Here is a 24,310-nt window from a genome sequence, read left to right as displayed (position 1 = left end):
CTTAAGCTTTACATTCAGATGTTCATTCTTCTTGTACCCTTGAAATAAAATGAAACAATTCCATCCTCGGTTGTGTGATAGATGGTAGATTAGCAGTTGCATGTTAAATACAATTCAAAATCAAAAGTTTCACATTTCGCATTCCTGTAATTTTGCCATTCCAGTCTGTCTTTCTCATACATGGAAGTGTTTTCCTAATTCTCTCTTTCATCATATTTTACAATGACAACCTAACAATACAGATTTCTTAGCAGGAAGTTAAATAGAAAAAACTGCTTTTAATTCTCCCAAAATTTAAATTATTTTTTCTTTCTCACTTGCCTGTTATTGCCTTACAAAAGGGATTAAATCATTGTCTTTTGTTTAGAGATCCATAGATTGATGGAATATCCACATTAACTTGCAATATGTTGTTTTTCAATCTACCCAACCTCATGCATTACATTCAGATGTTCTTTCTTCATGTTCCTTTGAAATAAAATGAAACAATTCCATCCGAGGTTGTCTGGTAGGTTGTAGATTAGCAGTTGCATGCGAATTCAGTACCAAAACATGATTTCATTTATTGCTAGCTGGAAATATTTTTTTCTTTCATTAAGCTCTGACATTGCTCTGTATTACTAGCAGCGCATGCAGAGAATGAGGAAAGTGAGGCTTCCCACCTGTTAGCTAGGTGTCTCATCACACAGTGGAAGCAAAAATGTGTTACATCACCTCTGCCATTCACAGCCAAACATGGAGTCACTTTCACACCTGCAAATGGTGGAGTATTTCCATCTTTTGTCTAACCCCTGTATATTCCCTATAAATGAGACAAACTCACCAATTCACCATCAAAAGTTTTTTCACCATTCCTGTCTGTCTTTTTGTACATGCAACTTTGTTTCCCCCCTAATTTTCTTTGCTTTTCCAAATTTCCCAATAAGAACCTGTTTTATCAGTAAGTTAAATAGACAAACGTTTTTATGTTCCCTCAATTAGATTGTTTACCTTTTATCTAAATTGCCTGTTATTGCCCTACAAGTATGAATAAATTATTTTCTTTTGTTTAGAGGTCTGTGTATTGATTGCATTTTTTTTTAGAATATAACCAACCTCATACATACATTGAGATTTTCTTTCTTCATGTATCCTAGAAGTAAAATGATACAGGTCTTCTTAGGTCCTCCTAGATTGTCTGTTAGGCAATTTTCAGTTTGGTTTGAAATCACAATCCAGCAAAAAAGTGTTTTTTTATAGTAATCGGGTTCCAAATTCCACTATTCCCATTTGTCATATTTAGTACATGTGGGGTTCTATGTTCTCCTCCACTATATTGTTACAATGACAAGCTTACATAACATTGACTAGAATGTTGGCAACTCTGACCAGCAACTCAATACGATGGCTGTAGCTAGAGGCCAACTCCAGCCAATCCCATTTATTTGCTTGATTTATGAATGAGTTATAACTTCTGTCAGGTTTTTATTACCACCTGGGTCCTTATTGGGAAGATCCACTAGTGACCCAATACTGGGACACACATGGCAATAAACACCTGACAAAGATATGAGTCTGAGTGCTCTAACTATCTTGTCCTATGGCATGCTCAGATCATTTGTTGTACTTGCGCTTCACATTTAAATATACTGTGTGTGTGTGTGTGTGTATATATATATATATATATATTTTTTTTTTTTTTTTTTTGGGTCTGTTTATCTTCATGCCTTGCTAGTCTGGCTTCAGTATTTTATAGCAATCTTTTTCAACCAGCATGCCCAGGTACCCTGGGGTGTCTTCTTGAGTTCTTTAGCGATGCCTTGGTAGAATTTCCCCAAAAACTGTAAACAAGACAGTAAGTGGATCAGTTCTGCCTTTTTGTTACACAAACCACAAATTTGTATTGTGCAGCATTACAACCTTGGGTTCTGTGGGGTCCAGCCACTGACATCCTAACAACGGATGATGTAATTGGTTGAAAAGGAGGACATCAGTCACCTGAATCCTTGTTTGCCCCTCTCCATCAGCACTGGGGTCACTTTAGCTGAGTGAGGGAGAATGTTGGGACATGTCGGTAGCAATGTGCAAAGGTGCAATAGCTATGAAAGAACAAACCACTTCTAATGTTGGGGGTCCTACTTGTGTGGATGTTGCTGCGTTACATAAAACTATTTGTTTAGTTCTTACATTTTAGCATGGGGTGCCTCAAGATTGTGTGGAATTTAAAAGGGCACGTTGACTAAGAAAAGGTTGAGAAACACTCATCTATGGTGTATGCATAGCAAGACCAGTATAGGTCCATGATGAGGGGCCCCTTGTATTTTCCTGTTACTATATCATGCTAGAATGCAGTTTTTCATTGTCCAGTTATACCGACTCTGGTATATTTCCTATTGTCAATTGATATTGGTCACCTTTGGAAATAGCCACCAAACCTTCTTTCTGTTTATGTACCTGTTATTAATCTTTAATAAAAATATCATGGGACAAAAAAAATGTACAAAACCTAATAAAGGTTTTCATTCTTCCCCCACTTGTGCCCTCTTAAAGAGGTTTTGCTGACCACACACATGAAGTGAGGGAAGATCGGACGTCAGAAATGGCAATAAAAAGTTAAAAGATGTTTTAACCCTTTTCAGTTTTTGTCCAAATTCTTTGGTTGGATTTGTGCTTGAAGTCTCAGGAAGTCACATATCTTTAGTAAATAATTTTACTGTATTACAGCAAAGTAAAACCAGGGACTTCCTAGGATGGCACCTAAGGACAGAAAGTCAACACCCAGCTATAGAAGATATTTTCATAAATGTTAGTTATATCATGCAAAAGTTTAAAAGATTCACACATGATGTTCAATACAAAAACTTTTGTATGATGTGACTAATACATTTGGAATTTGTATCCCTATGTTTTGAATTGATATCCCTGGCTGCCATCCTAGGAAGTCCCCGCTTGTTACCTTGTTGTAGTCATTTGTTGGTTTGGAATGATGGCACTCTCAGTCCTTTGCCCAGTGCCATTCTACATCACTCCTTTCTCTCTTTGGAATCTATAAAATAATTGGACTTCTTACATATAACTTGTATCTATCAGAGTAAGGGTTCGTGTCGATAGAATCAGTTTGATGTCCATTTGAGACCCTTCTAAAATAATTTATAATACTGTATATTGACAGGTGAATTTGATCGGCTTCAAGTGGGTTTTGCATTACCATAGACTTATATAGGAAAACAATATCCACTTGCTGTGAATAAATGCTCATCAACATAAGCCCAACATGTATTTAATAAGAATTGTAAGCTTATATCAGCTTTAAAATGTAAAATAACTGTCTTTAGTTACAATACTACCCCCCCCCCCTCCCCCCACCTCTAATGAAGGTGACAATTAATAACAGTAACTGGGTGATATCCAGAGAGATGATTAATGCCGCTTACTAATGATTAGTGCCAAATGAAACTAATTTGTATGTTTTGATGTTGTGATTCCAGAATGGCTTCTAGCATTGTAGAAGTAACCAAGAACACTGCAAGGAAACTTCTTGAGCTCATCGCTGAAACCTCAGAAAACCTGAGGATGATGGAAGTCACAGACCACTTCCACCCCATCAAAGAGCTCGGGACAGGATCGTATGGAAAGGTTCTCCTGGCCAAACATCGGGGTTCAGGTAAATTTGTAGCCTAATTCATGTAAAGAGAATGATTTACAGAATCAGTTGTGCTTCTGAATGAGTGGAAATAAACTAAGGAAAAGAGTAACTAGCAGGTAAAGGTTCTTCGGTTGCATGGTGCAACAAGGGGGATCATACTGTAGATATTGCATCACCAGAGGAGGGGAGACTATAATGAGCAAGTCTGCCATAATATACAAGTCTGATATTTACATATTCTAGTTAATGCTCTGGGTTCCCTCTGCAGATTTAGTTCTATTTACAGCTCAGATGTCTAAAGGATCTTTACTTCTAAACTGAGATATGAGTGTGACATCCAAGATCTAAGAATCAACAGAACGCTTTGGCTGAAGAACATTTCCAAAGCTTTGAGCAGCATTTTTAAGTTTCTAAGTTTTCCAAGCCCCTCTTGCTTCCAGTTTTTGAGTGATGATTATGAATCTTAATAAGTCAGAGCTTTTAGATTTACATAAACTTTTAACTAACTTTAGTAGGTTTTTAGTAAGCTTCATCATTTCTCTAATGTTGGGTTTATGATACTCATTGTCTTTTTTTGTCTTTTTCAACAGATGAGTTGGTGGCTATGAAACTGATGAGTAAAGAGACAACTCCAATGGACAACTTCCTAGTGGAATACGGAATGTCTCTTAGTCTCAGTGGCCATCCAAATATCATCGCAACCCATGAAATCGCTTTCCAAACCAGCAACGACTATGTCTTTGTCCAGAAGGTGGCACCAGCTGGAAACCTTCACTCAATAGTAAAGCTAAATGTAAGTTTGTATCAAAAATGTATTGATCTTTATAAAGTCACGATTTCTAGTTTTAGTTGCTTTTGAATCATTTCTGAGTTTTAAAGATTCCTTTCCCAGGGCAGTGAGTTGGTAGGATGTATAGTTGGCATACGCTTGTTGTTTTAGGTATGTGTATCACTCCAGTTATGAAGCAAGGTTTAAAATGGAGTAAGATGGGTTAAGATGGATCTTGCCCCATTAATGGCACCATTTTGTATGCTGACAGGTTTCCTTTAATCCTAGTCCTTGTGTATTCAGCTAATGTATGTTTGTTTCCCTGTACACGAGGTAAGGTGGGTTCAATATGTTGGGTAACATTGTGTTATATTTGTGTCTAGTGACTCATTTTCTCTCTTTTTTCCCCTACAGGTTGGTTTAAATGAAGATATTATAAAGAGTTTTGTTCCACAGGTAGCGAGTGCCTTAGACTTTATGCACAGCAGAGGAATGGTCCATCGGGACATTAAACTGGACAACATTTTGCTCATGGACATTGAATGTAAGGAAGTCAAATTAGCAGATTTTGGACTGACGAGGCTCCGGGGCACTCAAGCACCATGTATGTCCTGGTCCATCCCATATACTGCTCCGGAATTGTGCAGCTTAAAAGAAGGGGATCAATTGCTGCTGCACCCGAGCATTGACGTGTGGGCGTTTGGAGTCCTGTTGTACACAGCTATGACCGGCTCATATCCTTGGAAAGAAGCAGGGGGTCATGACCCCATGTATCGGGAGTTTGCTTGGTGGCAAACAAAGAAAGACCTAACCTTGGAACCAGGAAAGTGGCAACAATTCTCCATTGAAGCCAGGCAGATGTTTTGGGACTTGTTGGCCCTCAATGCCTCTGAGAGGTGTTCTGCTATGGACATTTTAAAATATGTCCACCTGCCATGGACAGCAAAAATGCCTCCAGAGAATCTAACCAGGAAAACAGTCATACATGTGATATAACAGAGTGCATGATGTCCATTGTGGCGCCTCATCAAGTTCTCCCTCATACAAGACTCATGTCCTAGGGGAAGGTAAGTCTAAATCTTAGGACTGCTGGCATTTTCTGTATCTGGTCACATGTTTGCTTATCTACTGTAATTGCTGATTTCAGGAATACTAACTCATAGCGTAGGAAAACCGTATATAATGAGCCACAGAAGCACAGATCTAATTGGACCACATGTCCACTTCTTTCCACCACAGTTCTCAAAAGCAATTTCACTATTCAAACATATACCATTCTAAAGCTATAACACCGATGTATGCTTACATGGTACCTACACTAATTACACATTCATTCTATTTGGCTTTAGTCTCCCAATACTTCCCCTGCCTAAGAAAATATTATATGGTCAAATTACGGGACCCTCTGCTCCAGGGCCACAGAGCAGCTAATGGCATGGTTATACTACATAGAAATTACATTGCACTTCTTCTCACCATTGATTTTATTGTTCTCCTTAAATGGCTCTAAAACTCATTTCCAGTTTTATTCTTTCATGTGGTCAATGTTCACCCTCCCCAAGCTCTAGTGCTGCCCCATATTGTCTTTGCTCCAGATTCGGTCTTTTCCAGGATTTGACACCCAATGTTATGCAACATCTTCTGTGAGATGACAGGGAAATGATTCAGGGAGCCAAGCTCACCTCATCACATGAGCCCAGTTCTCTGCAGCAGCATTCAGGACCTGTTCCCTGCTGGAGGATAGATGAGGATGGGAAACACATGTGAATCATATGTCCAGCCCGGCCAGCAAGAAAAAAGACAGATTTAAATAAAACTCCTAAACATGTGTACTATATTAGAACAAATTGACATTTTTTTACGTTTTGTTGGTTTTCTTTTCACTTTTTTTGTTCATTGTCAAGTGTATTGGAATGTGTTCTGCAATCCTTCTGTACAAGGCATATATGGTAAGTATAATATTGTCATAATAAATGAAGACTTTAATGACTCTATTGCAGTATGGACTGAGGAATCCTTGGATACATTGATGGAATGATGTTACATTACCGAGCCTGAGATCAGCAAGCCCCCCCAGCTGCATAGTGTAGTAACGTTTGCTAATCTGTGGTTACTCCTCCTGTGCACTGGGTGGTGCTCTTGTGCTTCTTCACCTCTGGTTTATTCAATATTGTATTATTATGTTTATACAGCAATATGACTATTACTAATACTACTATCCCTTTATACTACTTAGTAGATGTACATTTAAAAGTCCCAATCCAATACTTTCATAGGACACTAAAACCATGACTACCCATATTCTACAACTACCATAATATGGCCCGTCATGAAACATGGCACAAGTCACATGCTGAAAAGGAGTCATGGGAGTGGCTTACTGAGACTATGACATGGCTGATGGGAGTCTGGATGGGGAACTCAATGGATTTACCTTCTGAAAGAGGGATTCCAGCATACATTGTGCTTGGAGCTTGGTATAGGGAGTGTTTAACCCCGCGGGGTCCCAGGAGGACACATTGTAATGTCAGTGGATACATATTGGGTGAAATAAAGGCTATTTCTGGTAGACATACTACACTATATTCAGCGTTTTCTACATGAATGCGGAGTGGATTGGATCTACATAAAAGTGCCGGCAGAGAGTGGGAAGATCTGGGTACCATGATACCTACCCGGGATACAAGGGAAAAGTCCAGTCTGACCCGTCATTATGGGTCCAACTTGGAGGTGAGCACAGAAGTGTGTTGGAGGTGGAAGAGCACCGAGGGGGGATACAGGAGCACCGGACACTGGTATACAGCAGTGTGACAACACCGCTCCACGGGAAGGTACTGCCGATTTAAAGGGACAGATCACTATAACTGCCATTGTATGAAGTTGCAGCATTTCTGTTGTATTTCTATCACAAAGCACTGCTGATGTTCTAGAATTTATGGGGTTTATATGTACTTATCGGAATAGATGATGAGTAGCATATATTGACCATCACAAGCACAGAAGAGTGTTCCTGATTGTCACTACTGAAAGACGCACTTAGGAGGATGCAGGTAACACAACAAGCGCCCTTCTATTCATCTCATTGCTGAGCTGCATTTTATTACTATTGGACTTTGTTATATGTGGGAACACATCACATGCTAGCTGCACATTCAATAGGAGGCATTTATTGTGCTGAAGGTTTTCTATACAGGGAGGCAGCTTACTCCAGTCCAGCAGTGTTCATTTCATCCACAAAAACATTTGTGTCATAATTCTCATGAGCGGCATATCTCCAGTGATGGAAATGAGATGAAAATGACCCCAAATTTTTGTCAATTGATGAAAACTATGAGGAAAAACAATTCCATTTTTATCAACAAATGAAAACAGAATGACAATGTGAGGGAGGGATGTTTACCCACGTAGACTTCCAGTTTCCTTGGAGCTCCGTCTGTAAAGCCTGTGAGGGCTTCCCCTCCCAGCAAGCAAGGTAGTGACTGTAGCATGCTTAGTGGTGTGGGGTGCTTAGCACTGTGTGCATTACAGGCCTCCTCAGATGACCATCCAGAGCACTGTGTGCATTACAGGCCTCCTCAGATGACCATCCAGAGCACTGTGTGCATTACAGGCCTCCTCAGATGATCAGTCAGAGCACTGTGTGCATTACAGACCTCCTCAGATGACCAGCCGGAGCACTGTGTGCATTACAGGCCTCCTCAGATGACCAGCCAGAGCACTGTGTGCATTACAGGCCTCCTCAGATGACCATCCAGAACACTGTGTGCATTACAGGCCTCCTCAGATGACCATCCAGAACACTGTGTGCATTACAGGCCTCCTCAGACCACCGTCCAGAGCATTGTGTGCATTACAGGCCACCTCAGCTGACCATCCAGACCACTGTGTGCATTACAGGCCTCCTCAGATGACCATCCAGAGCATTGGGTGCATTACAGGCCTCCTCAGATGACCAGCCAGAGCACTGTGTGCATTACAGGCCTCCTCAGATGACCAGCCAGAGCACTGTGTGCATTACAGGCCTCCTCAGATGACCAGCCAGAGCACTGTGTGCATTACAGGCCTCCTCAGATGACCAGCCAGAGCACTGTGTGCATTACAGGCCTCCTCAGATGACCAGCCAGAGCACTGTGTGCATTACAGGCCTCCTCAGATGACCAGCCAGAGCACTGTGTGCATCACAGGCCTCCTCAGATGACCATCCAGAGCACTGTGTGCATTACAGGCCACCTCAGCTGACCATCCAGAGCACTGTGTGCATTACAGGCCTCCTCAGATGACCATCCAGAGCACTGTGTGCATTACAGGCCACCTCAGCTGACCATCCAGAGCACTGTGTGCATTACAGGCCTCCTCAGATGACCATCCAGAGCACTGTGTGCATTACAGGCCTCCTCAGATGACCATCCAGAGCACTGTGTGCATTACAGGCCTCCTCAGAGGACCAGCCAGAGCACTGTGTGCATTACAGGCCTCCTCAGATGACCATCCAGAACACTGTGTGCATTACAGGCCTCCTCAGACCACCGTCCAGAGCATTGTGTGCATTACAGGCCACCTCAGCTGACCATCCAGACCACTGTGTGCATTACAGGCCTCCTCAGATGACCATCCAGAGCACTGTGTGCATTACAGGCCTCCTCAGATGACCATCCAGAGCACTGTGTGCATTACAGGCCTCCTCAGATGACCACCCAGAAGACTGTGTGCATTACAGGCCTCCTCAGATCACCATCCAGAACACTTTATGCATTACAGGCCTCCTCAGATGACCATTCAGAGCACTGTGTATTACAGGCCTCCTCAGACCACCCAGAGCACTGTGTGCATTACAGGCCTCCTCAGTTGACCATCCAGAGCACTGTGTGCATTACAGGCCTCTTCAGAAGACCATCCAGAGCACTGTGTGCATTACAAGCCTCCTCAGATGAACATCCAGAGCACTATGTGCATTACAGGCCTCCTCAGGTGACCATCCAGAAGACTGTGTGCATTACAGGCCTCCTCAGATCACCATCCAGAACACTTTATGCATTACAGGCCTCCTCAGATGACCATTCAGAGCACTGTGTATTACAGGCCTCCTCAGACCACCCAGAGCACTGTGTGCATTACAGGCCTCCTCAGTTGACCATCCAGAACACTGTGTGCACTACAGGCCTCTTCAGAAGACCATCCAAAGCACTGTGTGCATTACAGGCCTCTTCAGAAGACCATCCAGAGCACTGTGTGCATTACAGGCCTCCTCAGATGACCATCCAGAGCACTGTGTGCATTACAGGCCTCCTCAGATGACCATCCAGAGCACTGTGTGCATTACAGGCCTCCTCAGTTGACCATCCAGAACACTGCGTGCACTACAGGCCTCTTCAGAAGACCATCCAGAGCACAGTGTGCATTACAGGCCTCCTCAGATGACCATCCAGAGCACTGTGTGCATTACAGGCCTGCTCAGATGACCATCCAGAGCTCTGTGTGCATTACAGGCCTCCTCAGATGGCCATCCAGAGCACTGTGTGTATTACAGGCCTCCTCCAACCACCGTCCAGAGCACTGTGAGCACTGTGTGCATTAAATGCCTCCTCAGATCACCATCCAGAGCACTGTGCATTACAAGTTCAGATGGTACTTTAGACAGTGGTCTGAGGAGGCCTGTAATGCACACAGTTCTCTGGGTGATCTGAAGAGGCCTATAACGCACACAGGGCTCTGGATGGTGGTCTGAGGAGTCCTGTAATGCACAAAGTTCTCTGGGTGGTCTGAAGTGACCTGTAATGTACACAATGCTCTGGGTGGTCTGGGGAGGTCCTGAATGCACACAGTATTAGACACACTACAGTCAATACCTTGCTTGCTGGGAGGGGAAGCACTCACAGGTTTTACAGGTGGAGCTCCAAGGACCCCGGAAGTCCCCATAGGTTAACGTCCCTCCCTCACATTTTCATTACCTTTTCATTCATTGGCGAAAATAAATTGATTTTCCTCATAGTTTTCCTCCATTGATGAATATGTCGGGTCATTTGCATTTTGTTTTCATCATTGGAAAAATGCCACTAAGGAAAATTATGGGTGAAAATGTTTTTGTCGATGAAATTACCACTGCATGCTGGGATTATTTTCCTTGCACCTGATTGGATGCTTTTTACAAAGTGAAGCTTCGCCACATTCACTAAGCTCTGGGGAAAATGAGGGTATTTTCCTTTAGTAAACCACTGATGTCTTTCCACACCCGCCTGCTGTACACATCTGTGGGCGGGGCCAGGTGATTGGCACCCAGAGAGGAGAGAATACACATGGAGACCAGAGATTGCAGTAACGTGTATTGGTAGAAACGTTCTGACAAGGTGGTAACCAAGACAATGTAACACGGCTGAACTGGCCCAGCAGCACTAACACATTGCAGAGGATTCCCAAAAATAAGATTGATGCACTTCGTAGGGGCATCTCCACTGCACAGACATCCATCCCACTTAGCATACCTTATACTAAACCTCCCTCAACACTTTCCTCTTTTGACCTTTCTACTACCGAAGAGGTCATTAAGGTTTTCTCAGAAGCCCGTCTCACTACCTGCCCCCTGGATCCTGTCCCTTCACAACTACTACAGTCACCCTCTTCTTCCATCCTATGCTCCCTCACATCTTCAATATCTCCCTCTCTAATGGTGCCTTCCCCTCCCCCCTAAAGCATGCACACATCACTCCCATGCTTTACAAGCCCTCCCTGGACCCCACCAACCTGAACAACTTAAGACCCATCTCCCTGCTGCCATTTACCTCTAAACTCCTAGAACGTTTAGTCTACAATCGCCTGAGCTCCCACCTCACCGACAACAACCTTCCTGACCCTTTACAGTCTGGCTTTCTCTCACTAGACTCCACTGACACTGCCCTACTAAACCTCACTAATGATCTACTAACAGCTAAAACCAATGGCCACTACTCCATACTAATCCCAACCAATGGCCACTGCTCCGTACTCATCCCAACCAATGGCCACTGCTCCGTACTCATCCCAACCAATGGCCACTGCTCCGTGCTCATCCCAACCAATGGCCACTACTCCGTGCTCATCCCAACCAATGGCCACTACTCCGTGCTCATCCCAACCAATGGCCACTACTCCGTGCTCATCCCAACCAATGGCCACTACTCCGTGCTCATCCCAACCAATGGCCACTACTCCGTGCTCATCCCAACCAATGGCCACTACTCCGTGCTCATCCCAACCAATGGCCACTACTCCGTGCTCATCCCAACCAATGGCCACTACTCCGTGCTCATCCCAACCAATGGCCACTACTCCGTGCTCATCCCAACCAATGGCCACTACTCCGTGCTCATCCCAACCAATGGCCACTACTCCGTGCTCATCCCAACCAATGGCCACTACTCCGTGCTCATCCCAACCAATGGCCACTACTCCATGCTCATCCCAGCCAATGGCCACTACTCCGTATTCTTACTACTTGACCTCTCTGCAGCTTTTGATACGGTTGACCATCCCCTCCTCCTCTAAAAACTCCTCTCTTGGTCTCCAAGACCCTGCTCTCTCCTGGTTCTCCTCCTACCTATCGCAGCACTCCTTTAGCATTACCTATTATGCTGCCTCTTCCTTTTCACTCCCTCTTTCTGTAGGTGTCAGGAATCAAGGAGTGACCAGAAAGGTGTGGACTGACACAGGGAAACGCAGGTAATATAGTATAGTTTATTATTAGCCACCCAGATATATATCTATATAAAACGCACAGTGAGCAAACCAACCTTCCACTAATCTTTAGGAGGTGCAGGAACACAGGCGTAGTCAGGGCTGGAGAGGTGGAACGGTCAGGCCGGCCGTAGGGTTCTGTAATGACCGTTTGGTGGTACCTCTAGCGGTCCTCAGGGCAGGATTCCCCAGGGCGCGGAGTCTAAGCCCCAGTCTGCCTTTTCACCAGAGCCCCTGATGGTGGGGATAGACTTGGCGCAGGACTGAGACCAGGTCGCGGCCCCTGAGTACACCTGCTAGTGGTAGAGGGATCCGCCAGAGGTATGTGCAGGTACGGCTGGATCCGTGCAGGATGGATGGATGGCAGAGTAGTTAGCGTGGTCAGACAAGCCGGGTCGGTAACGGTGGAGGCAGATCAGTACAGAGCAGCAGGCAAAGAGTAAACGGGTCACAAGCCAAGGTACAGCAACAGGAGGTCAAACAGCATAGGAGGAGGCAGAAGAATAGTCAGGGATGAGCCAGTAGTCAGAACAGGAGACGGTCAACAGAGATCAGGATCAAGGCGGGTCAGCAACGAAGCAGGAACACAGGATACAGGTACAGAGGCTCATGGGAAAACATACACCAAGGCCCAGAGCACAGGCCTGGTCATGCCTTATATACACCTTTCTACAATCAGCCCCAGGTTTGGCTGATTGTGAGCTTCTGGCTGCTAAGAGCACCTGCTAGTCAGCTCTGGTACTGCAGCCCACACGGCAGGTGAGTTCCACCACCAGTGCTGAGAGCACCCGCTGGTCAGCTCTGGTACTGCAGCCCACACGGCAGGCGAGTCCCACCACCAGTGCTGAGTCCATTCCTGACAGTACCCCCCCCTCAAGGAGCGGCCTCAGGATGCTCCAAACAGTCCTTAGTGGGCAAAATGTTCCACTGCCCGGGTCAGGTAACTGGCTGAATATCCTACTGCCGGAGTAAACCGGCTGGCTGGGTTTCCTACTGGTAGACTTCTCTTTGTGTAGGAGAACCCAGGAAGGCAGGTCACTGGGCACAGGCTGGGTATCAGTTATGGGCCAGTTTAACTGGACATCAGGGGCTGGCATGTCGAGCTGTGCAGCGGGCAGAGGCACGTCAGCGGGCACCGAGTCATCTGGCACGACAGCGGGCACAGAGTCACCGGGCACGTCAGCGGGCACCAAGCCATCTAGCAGAACCGCGGGTACCGGGTCACCAAGCTCGACAGCAGGCACCAAATTAACTGGCACAACAGTGGTCACTGAATCAACTGGCACGACAGCGGGCACCAAGTCATCAGGTATCAGGTTATGTGGTTCAACAGCGGGCACTGGGTCCTCAGGCATCAGGTCATCTGGCTCGACAGCGGGCACCGAGTCAACTGGCATGACAGCGGGCACCGAGTCAACTGGCATCAAGTCACCCGGCTCAACAGCGGGCACCAAGTCAACTGGCACCGAGTCAACTGGTACGACAGTGGGCACCAAGTCAACTGGCACCGAATCATCAGGCATCAAGTCATCTGGCTCGACAGCGGGCACCGAGTCAACTGGCACCGAGTCAACTGGTACGACAGCGGGCACCGAGTCAACTGGTACGACAGCGGGCACCGAGTCAACTGGCACGACAGCGGGCACCGAATCATCAGGCATCAAGTCATCTGAATCGACAGCGGGCACCGAGTCAACTGGTACGACAGCAGGCACCAAGTCAACTGGCACGACGGCGGGCACCAAGTCAACTGGCATCAAGTCATCTGGCTCGACAGCGGGCACAGAGTAAACTGGCACCGAGTCAACTGGCACGACAGCAGGCACCGAGTCAACTGGCACGACAGCGGGCACCGAGTCAACTGGCAGGATGGTACAGTGAGTGGGAGCAGGGTACTGACATGTGGTAGATTGCTGGGCATACTGGGCTGTCACTGGGGGGGCTGTCACTGGGGGTGCTGTCGGGAATGCAGGAAAAGAGCTTTGAGCAGAGGAATGATGAGAAACAGGACTGGTTCGTTGCAAACTGATTGAGGCTGGGTGTAACAAGTCTGACCATGTCTGCAGTAAGGGTTGGACAACGCTCAGCTTACACAAGGCCTGTCTGGTCAAAGATTGCACTGCGTTTATACACTTCTTTAGCACATGTGGTGAACATGCTGAATAATGCTCCAAGAAGCAATCCGGATCATCCTCCAACAACCATACCAGTGATTATATTTGACTCGCCCTGAATGGAGGAAGGAATTCATCCCTGCTTTCAGGGGTACTAGATGAAGCCAACTCAACACAAGCCTGAATCAATGGTTGCACCTCAGAGAGCTCTAGGACCTGACCTACTAGGGAATGAGCGACCCGTATGCACTCTAGCAGCTGATCCCGGGTATACTCCCGCAGAGTCTGATAGGCATATTCTCTGTCATCAAAGACTAGCATAGACAAATATATAAACTCATCAGGATGCATCCTTCACAACAAGTCAAGATGGCTTCCCTGTGCAGCCACTTCTGGTCAGGAAAGGCCTTGGTGTGATGTCAGGAATCAAGGAATGACCAGAAAGGTGTGGACTGACACAGGGAAACGCAGGTAATATAGTACAGTTTATTATTAGCCACCCAGATATATCTATATAAACGCACAGTGAGCAAACCAACCTTCCACTAATCTTTAGGAGGTGCAGGAACACAGGCGTAGTCAGGGCTGGAGAGGTGGAACGGTCAGGCCGGCCGTAGGGTTCTGTAATGACCGTTTGGTGGTACCTCTAGCGGTCCTCAGGGCAGGATTCCCCAGGGCGCGGAGTCTAAGCCCCAGTCTGCCTTTTCACCAGAGCCCCTGATGGTGGGGATGGACTTGGCACAAGACTGAGAAGAGGTCGCGGCCCCTGAGTACACCTGCTAGTGGTAGAGGGATCCGCCAGAGGTATGTGCAGGTACGGCTGGATCCGTGCAGGATGGATGGATGGCAGAGTAGTTAGCGTGGTCAGACAAGCCGGGTCGGTAACAGTGGAGGCAGATCAGTACAGAGCAGCAGGCAAAGAGTAAACGGGTCACAAGCCAAGGTACAGCAACAGGAGGTCAAACAGCATAGGAGTAGGCAGAAGAATAGTCAGGGATGAGCCAGTAGTCAGAACAGGAGACGGTCAACAGAGATCAGGATCAAGCCGGGTCAGCAACAAAGCAGGAACACAGGATACAGAGGCTCATGGGAAAACATACACCAAGGCCCAGAGCACAGGCCTGGTCATGCCTTATATACACCTTTCTACAATCAGCCCCAGGTTTGGCTGATTGTGAGCTTCTGGCTGCTAAGAGCACCCGCTGGTCAGCTCTGGTACTGCAGCCCACACGGCAGGCGAGTCCCACCACCAGTGCTGAGTCCATTCCTGACAGTAGGGGTCCCTCAAGGTTCCGTTCCTGGACCCCTACTCTTCTCCATCTACACCTCCTCCCTTGGTTACTTGATAAACTTCCACGGCTTTAAGTACCATCTCTATGCTGATGACACACAAATCTATCTCTCTACCCCTCACCTCACCCCTTCAGCCTCCTCTCGCATTACTAACCTACTAAGTGACATATCGGTATGGATGTCACTCCACTGCCTCAAACTCAATCTTTCCAAAACTGAGCTCTTAGTATTCCCTCCAGCCCATTCCCCCTCCCCTGACTTCTCCATCAAGATCAATAACACAACAATCAGTCCCTCCCCTCATGCCAGGGTACTGGGTGTAATCCTAGACTTCAATCTGTCCTTTCACCCCCAAATCCAATCACTGTCCAAATCTTGTAGACTTCACCTCCACAACATCTCCAAGATACGGCCGTTCCTAACCTCGGAAACTACTAAGCAACTTATTCACTCCCTTGTTATATCTCACCTTGACTATTGTAACTCCCTCCTCATTGGCTGATCTGATCGCAGGCTATCAACTCTTCAGTCTTTCATGAATGCTGCTCCCAGATTCATCCACCTTACTAACCATTCTGTATCTGCCACCCCTCTCTGCCAATCCCTCCACTGGCCTCCACCCCTCTCTGCCAATCCCTCCACTGGCCTCCACTCAGTGTCCTTCCACCCCTCTCTGCCAATCCCTCCACTGGCCTCCACTCAGTGTCCTTCCACCCCTCTCTGCCAATCCCTCCACTGTCCTTCACTCAGTGTCCTCCACCCCTCTCTGCCAATCCCTCCACTGGCCTCCACTCAGTGTCCTTCCACCCCTCTCTGCCAATCCCTCCACTGTTCTTCACTCAGTGTCCTCCACCCCTCTCTGCCAATCCCTCCACTGGCCTCCACTCAGTGTCCTCAACCCCTCTCTTCTAATCCCTCCACTGGCTTCCACTCAGTGTCCTCCGCCCCTCTCTGCCAATCCCTCCACTGTCCTCCACTCAGTGTCCTCCACCCCTCTTCCAATCCCTCCACTGGCCTCCACTCAGTGTCCTCATCCCCTCTCTTATAATCCCTCCACTGGCCTCCACTCAGTGTCCTCCGCCCCTCTCTGCCAATCCCTCCACTGTCCTCCACTCAGTGTCCTCCACCCCTCTTCCAATCCCTCCACTGGCTTCCCATTGCCCAATGGATAAAAGTCAAAACATTAACAATAACATAAAGCCATTTATAACTCTGCCCCAAATTACATCAGCAATCTTGTCTCCAAATATCACCCAAACTGTACTCTCCGCTCCTCCCTCGACCTCATGTTCTCTAGCTTCCTTGCCTCCTTCTCCCATGCTTGTCTCCTCCTCCCATGCTTGTCTCCAGGACTTCTCCAGAGCTTCCCCCATCCTCTGGAACTCTCTACCCCAATTTATCAGACTATCGCCTACTCTGCTCACTTTTAGGCGATCTCTGAAAAACTATCTCTTCAGGGAAGCCTATCCTGCCCTCAGCTAATAATGGAATCTTCTACTCCTCCTACCAGTCCATCTCCCACAGTTACTACCTTTTGTACCACTAGCCCCTCCCTCCTTGTAAGCTCCCAGGATCAGGCCCTCCTATCCCTCTTGTATTGAACTGTATTGTTGCTGTATTGTCTCCCGTTATATTGTAAGTGTACAATCCAAACGCACACGTTCCTGTGTTAAAAATGGCGGTGTGTATAAGTGGGTGCTGCAGCGACCGTCGGCTGGAACTGAACAAAATCAGCGAGGATAAAATGTCCCCAGCACACCGAGGATCACCAATACGGGTCCAAAGGTTTTAATAAACCATCACATAGTCACAGCAAGGCAACGTTTCGGAGTCTCGCAGGACTCCTTCATCAGGCATGTGACAAATTGTGATAGAAACTGGAGAACTATTTAAGAAAACCATCCACCAATCAGAGTGAAGTGAAATGAGCTTGGCCCCGCCCCATGATGTCATGTTCCCTCCAAAAATGTATTCAAATCAATGGAAACAGAAACATTACAAACTGAGAAAATAAATAAAACAATCATCAGATGTACATAAACTGCATTCCCGGGGATATAAACATGGTGGTCACATGTGGATCATGGTACTCCCCGGACTGGAATAAAGTGTCAGCTGAAAGCAGCGCTGGGTTCTGGAAACAACGACCAGCAGCATATATGTCCCTGACAGAAGATAAAGACTGATGCCTAGAGATGTGGGGGGGTGTCTCCGACTGCCAAGTGAGCTGCAATGGGGACACCTACAGTGTGTCAGGACAGTATTCAAGTTCTCAGAAAGACAAGGTTGCTACAAGTGTTACAATTGTAATGTATGCAACTCATTGATCTGTGGGGAATATTTCACACCCCCCCCACAGTGGGAAACGTTACCAGATACAGGGTTTCCTGAACTGTAACACCGATCACTGCGTTTATATTCTGAAATGCCCGGCTCACCAGTTTATGTGGGGAAAACGTTTGGTCCCTTTAAGCGGAGATTTCAGAATCACAGGAGTGACATGAGGACAGCTCTAGTCAAGAGTACCAAAGGTGAACCCATTGATTTGAGCAAACCCGTAGCAGTCCATTTTATTTTGGCAGGACACCAGGGACATGAATTGAGGGGCATGACCATCGAACACGTCAGTCGATCGGCGAGAGGAGGAGATCGTGACAACTTCCTCCTCCGTCTCAGATGTGACACTTCAGAGTCTCGCAGGACCCCTTCATCAGGCATGGGACGCTTTGGAGTCTCGCAGGACCCCTTCATCAGGCATGGGACGCTTCTGAGCCTCGTAGGACCCCTTCATCAGGCATGTGATGCTTCTGAGTCTCGCTGGACCCCTTCATCAGGCATGTGATGCTTCTGAGCCTCGCAGGACCCCTTCATCAGGCATGTGACGCTTCTGAGCCTCGTAGGACCCCTTCATCAGGCATGTAATGCTTCTGAGCCTCGTAGGACCCCTTCATCAGGCATGGGACGCTTTGGAGTCTCGCAGGACCCCTTCATCAGGCATGGGACGCTTCTGAGCCTCGTAGGACCCCTTCATCAGGCATGTGACGCTTCTGAGCCTCATAGGACCCCTTCATCAGGCATGGGGCACTTCTGAGTCTTGCAGGACCCCTTCATCAGGCATGTGACGCTTCTGAGCCTCGTAGGACCCCTTCATCACGCATGGGACGCTTCTGAGCCTCGTAGGACCCCTTCATCAGGCATGTGATGCTTCTGAGTCTTGCAGGACCCCTTCATCAGGCATGTGATGCTTCTGAGCCTCGTAGGACCCCTTCATCAGGCATGTGATGCTTCTGAGCCTCGTAGGACCCCTTCATCAGGCATGGGACGCTTCTGAGCCTCGTAGGACCCCTTCATCAGGCATGTGACGCTTCTGAGCCTCACAGGACCCCTTCATCAGGCATGGGATGCTTTGGAGTCTCGCAGGACCCCTTCATCAGGCATGGGGCGCTTCTGAGCCTCACAGGACCCCTTCATCAGGCATGTGACGCTTCTGAGCCTCGCAGGACCCCTTCATCAGGCATGTGACGCTTCTTAGCCTCGCAGGACCCCTTCATCAGGCATGGGATGCTTTGGAGTCTCGCAGGACCCCCTTCATCAGGCAGGTCACATGCCTGATGAAGGGGTCCTGCGAGACTCTGAAACGTTGCCTTGCTGTGACTATGTGATGGTTTATTAAAACCTTTGGACCCGTATTGGTGATCCTCGGTGTGCTGGTGACATTTTTCCTTGTTATATTGTAAAGCGCTGAGCAAACTGTTGGCGCCATAAATCCTGTATAATAATAATAATCAGGACTGAGGAATAGGATAGGCAGCATAGGCAGTCTTCAAGGGATCCCAGATCCCTAACAAATGGAATCAGTTACATCAGCATCAGGGACAAGATAGTTGCTGTTGATCCAGGACTGATTCATGTTGATAAATGTCAGCTGGTCAGCGGAGTCTGTGGACAGACGCACTCTTTTATCCATCACAAATCCTCCAGCAGCACTGAATGTCCGTTCGGAAAGCACGCTGGGTGCAGGACAGGTCAGTAGCTGGATGGCATATTGAGCAAGTTCTGGCCAGTGATCCATCCTCAAGACCCAGTAACCCAGTGGATGTTCAGTTGGAAAGGTCTCCAAGTCTGCTCTTGCCCCTAGATAATCCTGCACCATATGATGCAGACCCTGCCGATGGGTGCTTAAACCTAACAGTCCTGGGCACTGAGGACTAATGCCGGCCATAGACGGTTCGAAAATCAGTTGATTTTTCATCTGAAAGAATAATTTGTGGAAAACGGACGATTTGTGCGGCAATGATGGCCAAAACGGACGATCGTTTTAACAAAAAAAATATGCTCATGAGCCGTGACCTGCAAGGAGCAGAAGTCTGGCTGTTATATGGGGTTATCTTCATGACTTAGTCGGCTGATTTGTGTAAGTGGTGGTGGTAACGTCAGCTTAACGAACGACCGATTTTTTGTTTATCGTTTGTTAAATCACTTGATTTTCAGCTCATGTATGGCCTGTATAAAGAACTGTTTGAAGGCTGTGACCCCGCCCCATCTGTGACCCCGCCCCATCTGTGACCACGCCCCGGCTGTGACCTCCCTCCATGAGCTGATCTAAATGTATAACTTGCTGAAGTTCCAGTTTGGAGTGGAGATGAGAGCAGCAATTTCCCCAGAGATGGCAGAAGTCTATGTGTTGCTGAAGTTCCAGTTTAGAGTGGAGACGAGAGCAGCAATTTCCCCAGAGATGGCAGAAGTCTATGCGTTGCTGAAGTTCCAGTTTGGAGTGGAGATGAGCGCAGCAATTTCCCCAGAGATGGCAGAAGTCTATGCGTTGCTGAAGTTCCAGTTTGGAGTGGAGATGAGAGCAGCAATTTCCCCAGAGATGGCAGAAGTCTATGCATTGCTGAAGTTCCAGTTTGGAGTGGAGATGAGCAGCAATTTCCCCAGAGAAAGCAGAAGTCTATGCGTTGCTGAAGTTCCAGTTTGGAGTGGAGATGAGCAGCAATTTCCCCAGAGAAAGCAGAAGTCTATGCGTTGCTGAAGTTCCAGTTTGGAGTGGAGATGAGAGCAGCAATTTCCCCAGAGATAGCAGAAGTCTATGCGTTGCTGAAGTTCCAGTTTGGAGTGGAGATGAGAGCAGCAATTTCCCCAGAGATAGCAGAAGTCTATGCGTTGCTGAAGTTCCAGTTTGGAGTGGAGATGAGAGCAGCAATTTCCCCAGATATGGCAGAAGTCTATGCGTTGCTGAAGTTCCAGTTTGGAGTGGAGATGAGAGCAGCAATTTCCCCAGAGATAGCAGAAGTCTATGCGTTGCTGAAGTTCCAGTTTAGACTTCCACTGATTTTGGTCGCTTCCAACAATTGTTTGGTTTAGGACCCCACCAACACTCAAGGCACTATTTTATTTATTTTGTACCCTTTACTCATTCACAAGGGGGGGCAGCATCAGGGCGCCCCCTTTTATATAAAGGGGTACACTTTTGCTAATGACCCCCCTGCCAGCAGACCCTGTCTTGGAAATTCGCTTTAACGAATTTCTCCTTACCGTGAGTACTCGCAGTTGGATGTGCAGAAATCCCCCATAAAGCTGTGCGAATCCCGCTTACCACGACTGCAGCTAAACTACACGATTCCTGCCCATCCAAATACTTTGGTTCTGTTGAATTGTGGGAGAATTGGAGCTCCGTTACCCTAGAATGATCACACGACACTCTAAGGCTGGTTGCAATCCACATAAGGGCTGATTTCAGGCTCAGCTCTCTGTTTTATTAAAAATACACACATGCCCCCCACATGAATAAAGTCAATCCCCTCCCACCGAACAATGCAATGGGGATTGCCTATACAGAGGATGTACATTCCAATTGGAGCATAGCCTTTGCTATTATCTATCACTGGTCCTCCCCCATGAGTCTTCTGAGGTCAGCAGACTTCCTCCCCTTCCCCCCTATGAGCCATCTGAGGTCATATTTCCTGTCCTACTAGCTTCTATTGGTATGTAAAATTCTCTGCACAAGCATCTCCTAAAAATACCAGTCTGTACCTGGATGGGCCCGATACGATCTTTATTAAAACACATCCATCCAAGATACAGTTCAGATTGGTAATGGGTTGTAAGATATGCATAAGCCTACACGTGGAGTTCACACCGCTTGCGCATTGCGTTATGAAGCCCACGTGGTACCATGCTGCTGATATGTGGATACAGGCCCACAGTCTACTGACAGCAGCATTCGCATGGAATGCTGTGGTGGTATACACGCCGGTCTATAAGCGCAGATCTGCCATCTCATCCATTACCAAGCTGAGTACTGTAATACATACATTGTACATGCGCATGGCCCAATTGCAGCCTTCAGAGCTTTAATTAAGCCACACGAGAGACATATGAATAACACGAATATATGACACATTTAAAGTTCGACCAATAATACAAAATTTCCATGACATTCCCTCCTGTTTTATCATATTCTCCTCGTGTCCCTTCTTGATCTTCTTCAGCTTGATGGGTGTAGTCTCAAACTTCAAAGAGTTCCTGTAGTTGTCCCTGAGAATAAAGCTCCACGGGGTACCTGAAACAACAAGACCCGACGCAGACTCGACGCAAACAGGCTTGATTGAAGCGATGATCCTCAAGAGCGTTGGAACCTTCACTACAGGAAGGCTCTTGCAAAAACCACAAACAGACTTGTGGTATGAATAAAGCTTGTGATCCCACGGTGGTCTGGGGAGATCCAGCAATAGATTCTCAAATTGCCCCTGCAGACGGGGCCACACAAGGCTGGTCTCGACCCAGACGGTTTTCCAAATCGCAGACACAAACCATGATGAGGCTTGAAGCTTGCTTGAAGGTCTTGGAGAATGTGGTCTTCAGAGAGATAAATTAGAGGGAAGCCAGGACGTAATCTGTAGAGAAGGTGGATGGTTGGTGAGGTCTTCCTCCGATCAGTGGTTGGAGTGGGATCCCAGGAGCGGGCATGGAGATGTGGTCGTCTGCCCGAGCTTGGTTTACACGGTCGATGAGGCAACAGGAACATCTCACCGCGGCGTATAAAAGGCAGATGAAAAAGAGAAGCATCAGGATATACACTCCCACTTCCTTCAACCAAGATCCGATGGAGAACAGGAAATCTCCCAATCCTCCCAAACCCTTGAACGGATTCCAACCCTCACTAGCTATAGCTCTAGCTTTTCCCTGTAGTTCACTAACTTTGTCCATATGGGCCTGGACCTTGTCATCGGTGTCTTCTATCCAAGTACAACAATCCTCTCCGATGAACTCACAGAACCCCCCTTTGGCGGCTAAAAGATAATCAAGGGCCATCTTCTCCTGAAGCACTAAAATTCCCATCTGCCGTTGTTCTTGGGCAATTTCTCTGACAGCCTCTACGGTCTCGTTAAACATACTATCCACGATGACAGAAAAATTGTTCAGGCGCTTCATAAGTTCTATTCCCCATCCTGTCCATGAGGGGAACCAAGCCCATGCCTGGTCGCCCTCAGAGAACAGTTCCCTGCGAACTCTCCCTGCCATCCTTACCTTCTTGTGGACCATCAACTCTTCATGGTCCATCACTACATAGGATGCGGGGACTAGCTTTATGAGGGCACACGAACCTTTCGCGTTCTGGGGAAATGTTCTATAGGCTGCCGAACCACACAGAAAATAGTATGGACCTGTCAGAGCAGAACAGGAGGAGTTCCTCGTTCGGCCTCTGGCACTGAGCAACAGTTGCACAGACTGGGGGATTGCTCCCTCAGTCTGCACATCACATCCGTCCTTCCAACAAACGTGGTCTGGTCGGTCAGTGTGGTTACTCAGAAGGGAAGTCTGGTTAGTCAGATTGACAGTTATACCTCCCTCGCAGGTGGTAGTCCCAACAAACTTGTTACCTGTGCCAAAGCTGATGTTAAAGCACACCTGAGGGCTTCCTAGCTGCCCAGTTACCCATAATGGACTGGTGAGGGCCCTACAGGAGCTAGAGCTAATATTGGTGCTGAAACTGATGTTACCTGCTAAAAATGTGTCATTAAGTTCTACCGACAAATGTCTACGTGGGGGCTGACCAGGGGTCCCTTGCTTTTTCATGCCGACGCGGATGTCATATAGGGCATGAACAGCGGCCATTGCGGACATGTGATGACTGGGTGGGGGCTTAGAGCATACCCAACAGTTGGTTTTGTTGGCGGTTCTGGCTAAACGCAGGTGCATTTTAAATAAAAGGTTGGGGTATCTGCCGTCTTTTCCTCCGTTCACACACATGTATGACATACAAACAAAAAGAAAAAGGAAAATGACACCCCTCATTCTCTGGTGTAGCTGAAAAGCTTCTTGCAGTGGCTTGCGTGCACCCAGTTGTCTCGTCCCTCGAGTTTGAGTGAGGTAGGTGTCGTCAGCTGGACTTGGTATGGTCCGGTGAACCGTGGCTCGAGTCCGGTTCTTTGATGTTTCTTTAGGACGACCCAATCACCTGGCTCAATAGAAAGAACACCTGTTATTGTATTTGGATCGGGGAGCGATTCGCGAACCCGATGGTGTATCTTCTGCAGCTCCCGTTGCAGAGATTGCACATAACCTGTAAGCTGTGAATGCAAAGACGACAACTGTTGAGGAAAGTACAACCCTGTTTTGGGAGGTCCCCCAAACAACACCTCGTAGGGTGACAGCCCATGTGGTTGCCGAGGGGCATTCCGGATGGAATAGGGGGCAATGGGGAGACACTCAGGCCAAGGTTTTTGGGTATCGGAAGACGTTCAACCTTACCGCTACTCTCGGGGTGATATGGGGTGTGTCGCCGCTGACTCCAGTTCC

General features: G+C 47.3%; 1 protein-coding gene across 1 annotated transcript; it reads left to right on the top strand.

Annotated features, from left to right (window-relative positions):
* The first annotated feature begins 3,468 nt into the window (after positions 1-3,468).
* LOC149440575 (serine/threonine-protein kinase SBK1-like) lies at positions 3,469-5,390 on the top strand. Its single transcript, XM_089658435.1, has 3 exons — positions 3,469-3,643; positions 4,216-4,418; positions 4,809-5,390. The coding sequence occupies exons 1-3, from the start codon at positions 3,469-3,471 to the stop codon at positions 5,388-5,390; spliced, it is 960 nt and encodes a 319-aa protein (XP_089514561.1).
* Positions 5,391-24,310: the final 18,920 nt, after the last annotated feature.

Source organism: Staurois parvus, unplaced genomic scaffold (assembly GCF_062004578.1).
Source record: "Staurois parvus isolate SC_StPar_1 unplaced genomic scaffold, SC_StPar_1.0 ptg001068l, whole genome shotgun sequence".
Taxonomy (NCBI): domain Eukaryota; kingdom Metazoa; phylum Chordata; class Amphibia; order Anura; family Ranidae; genus Staurois; species Staurois parvus.
Note: the sequence above shows the minus strand (reverse complement) of the source record. Positions and strands in the feature narration are given on the sequence as shown.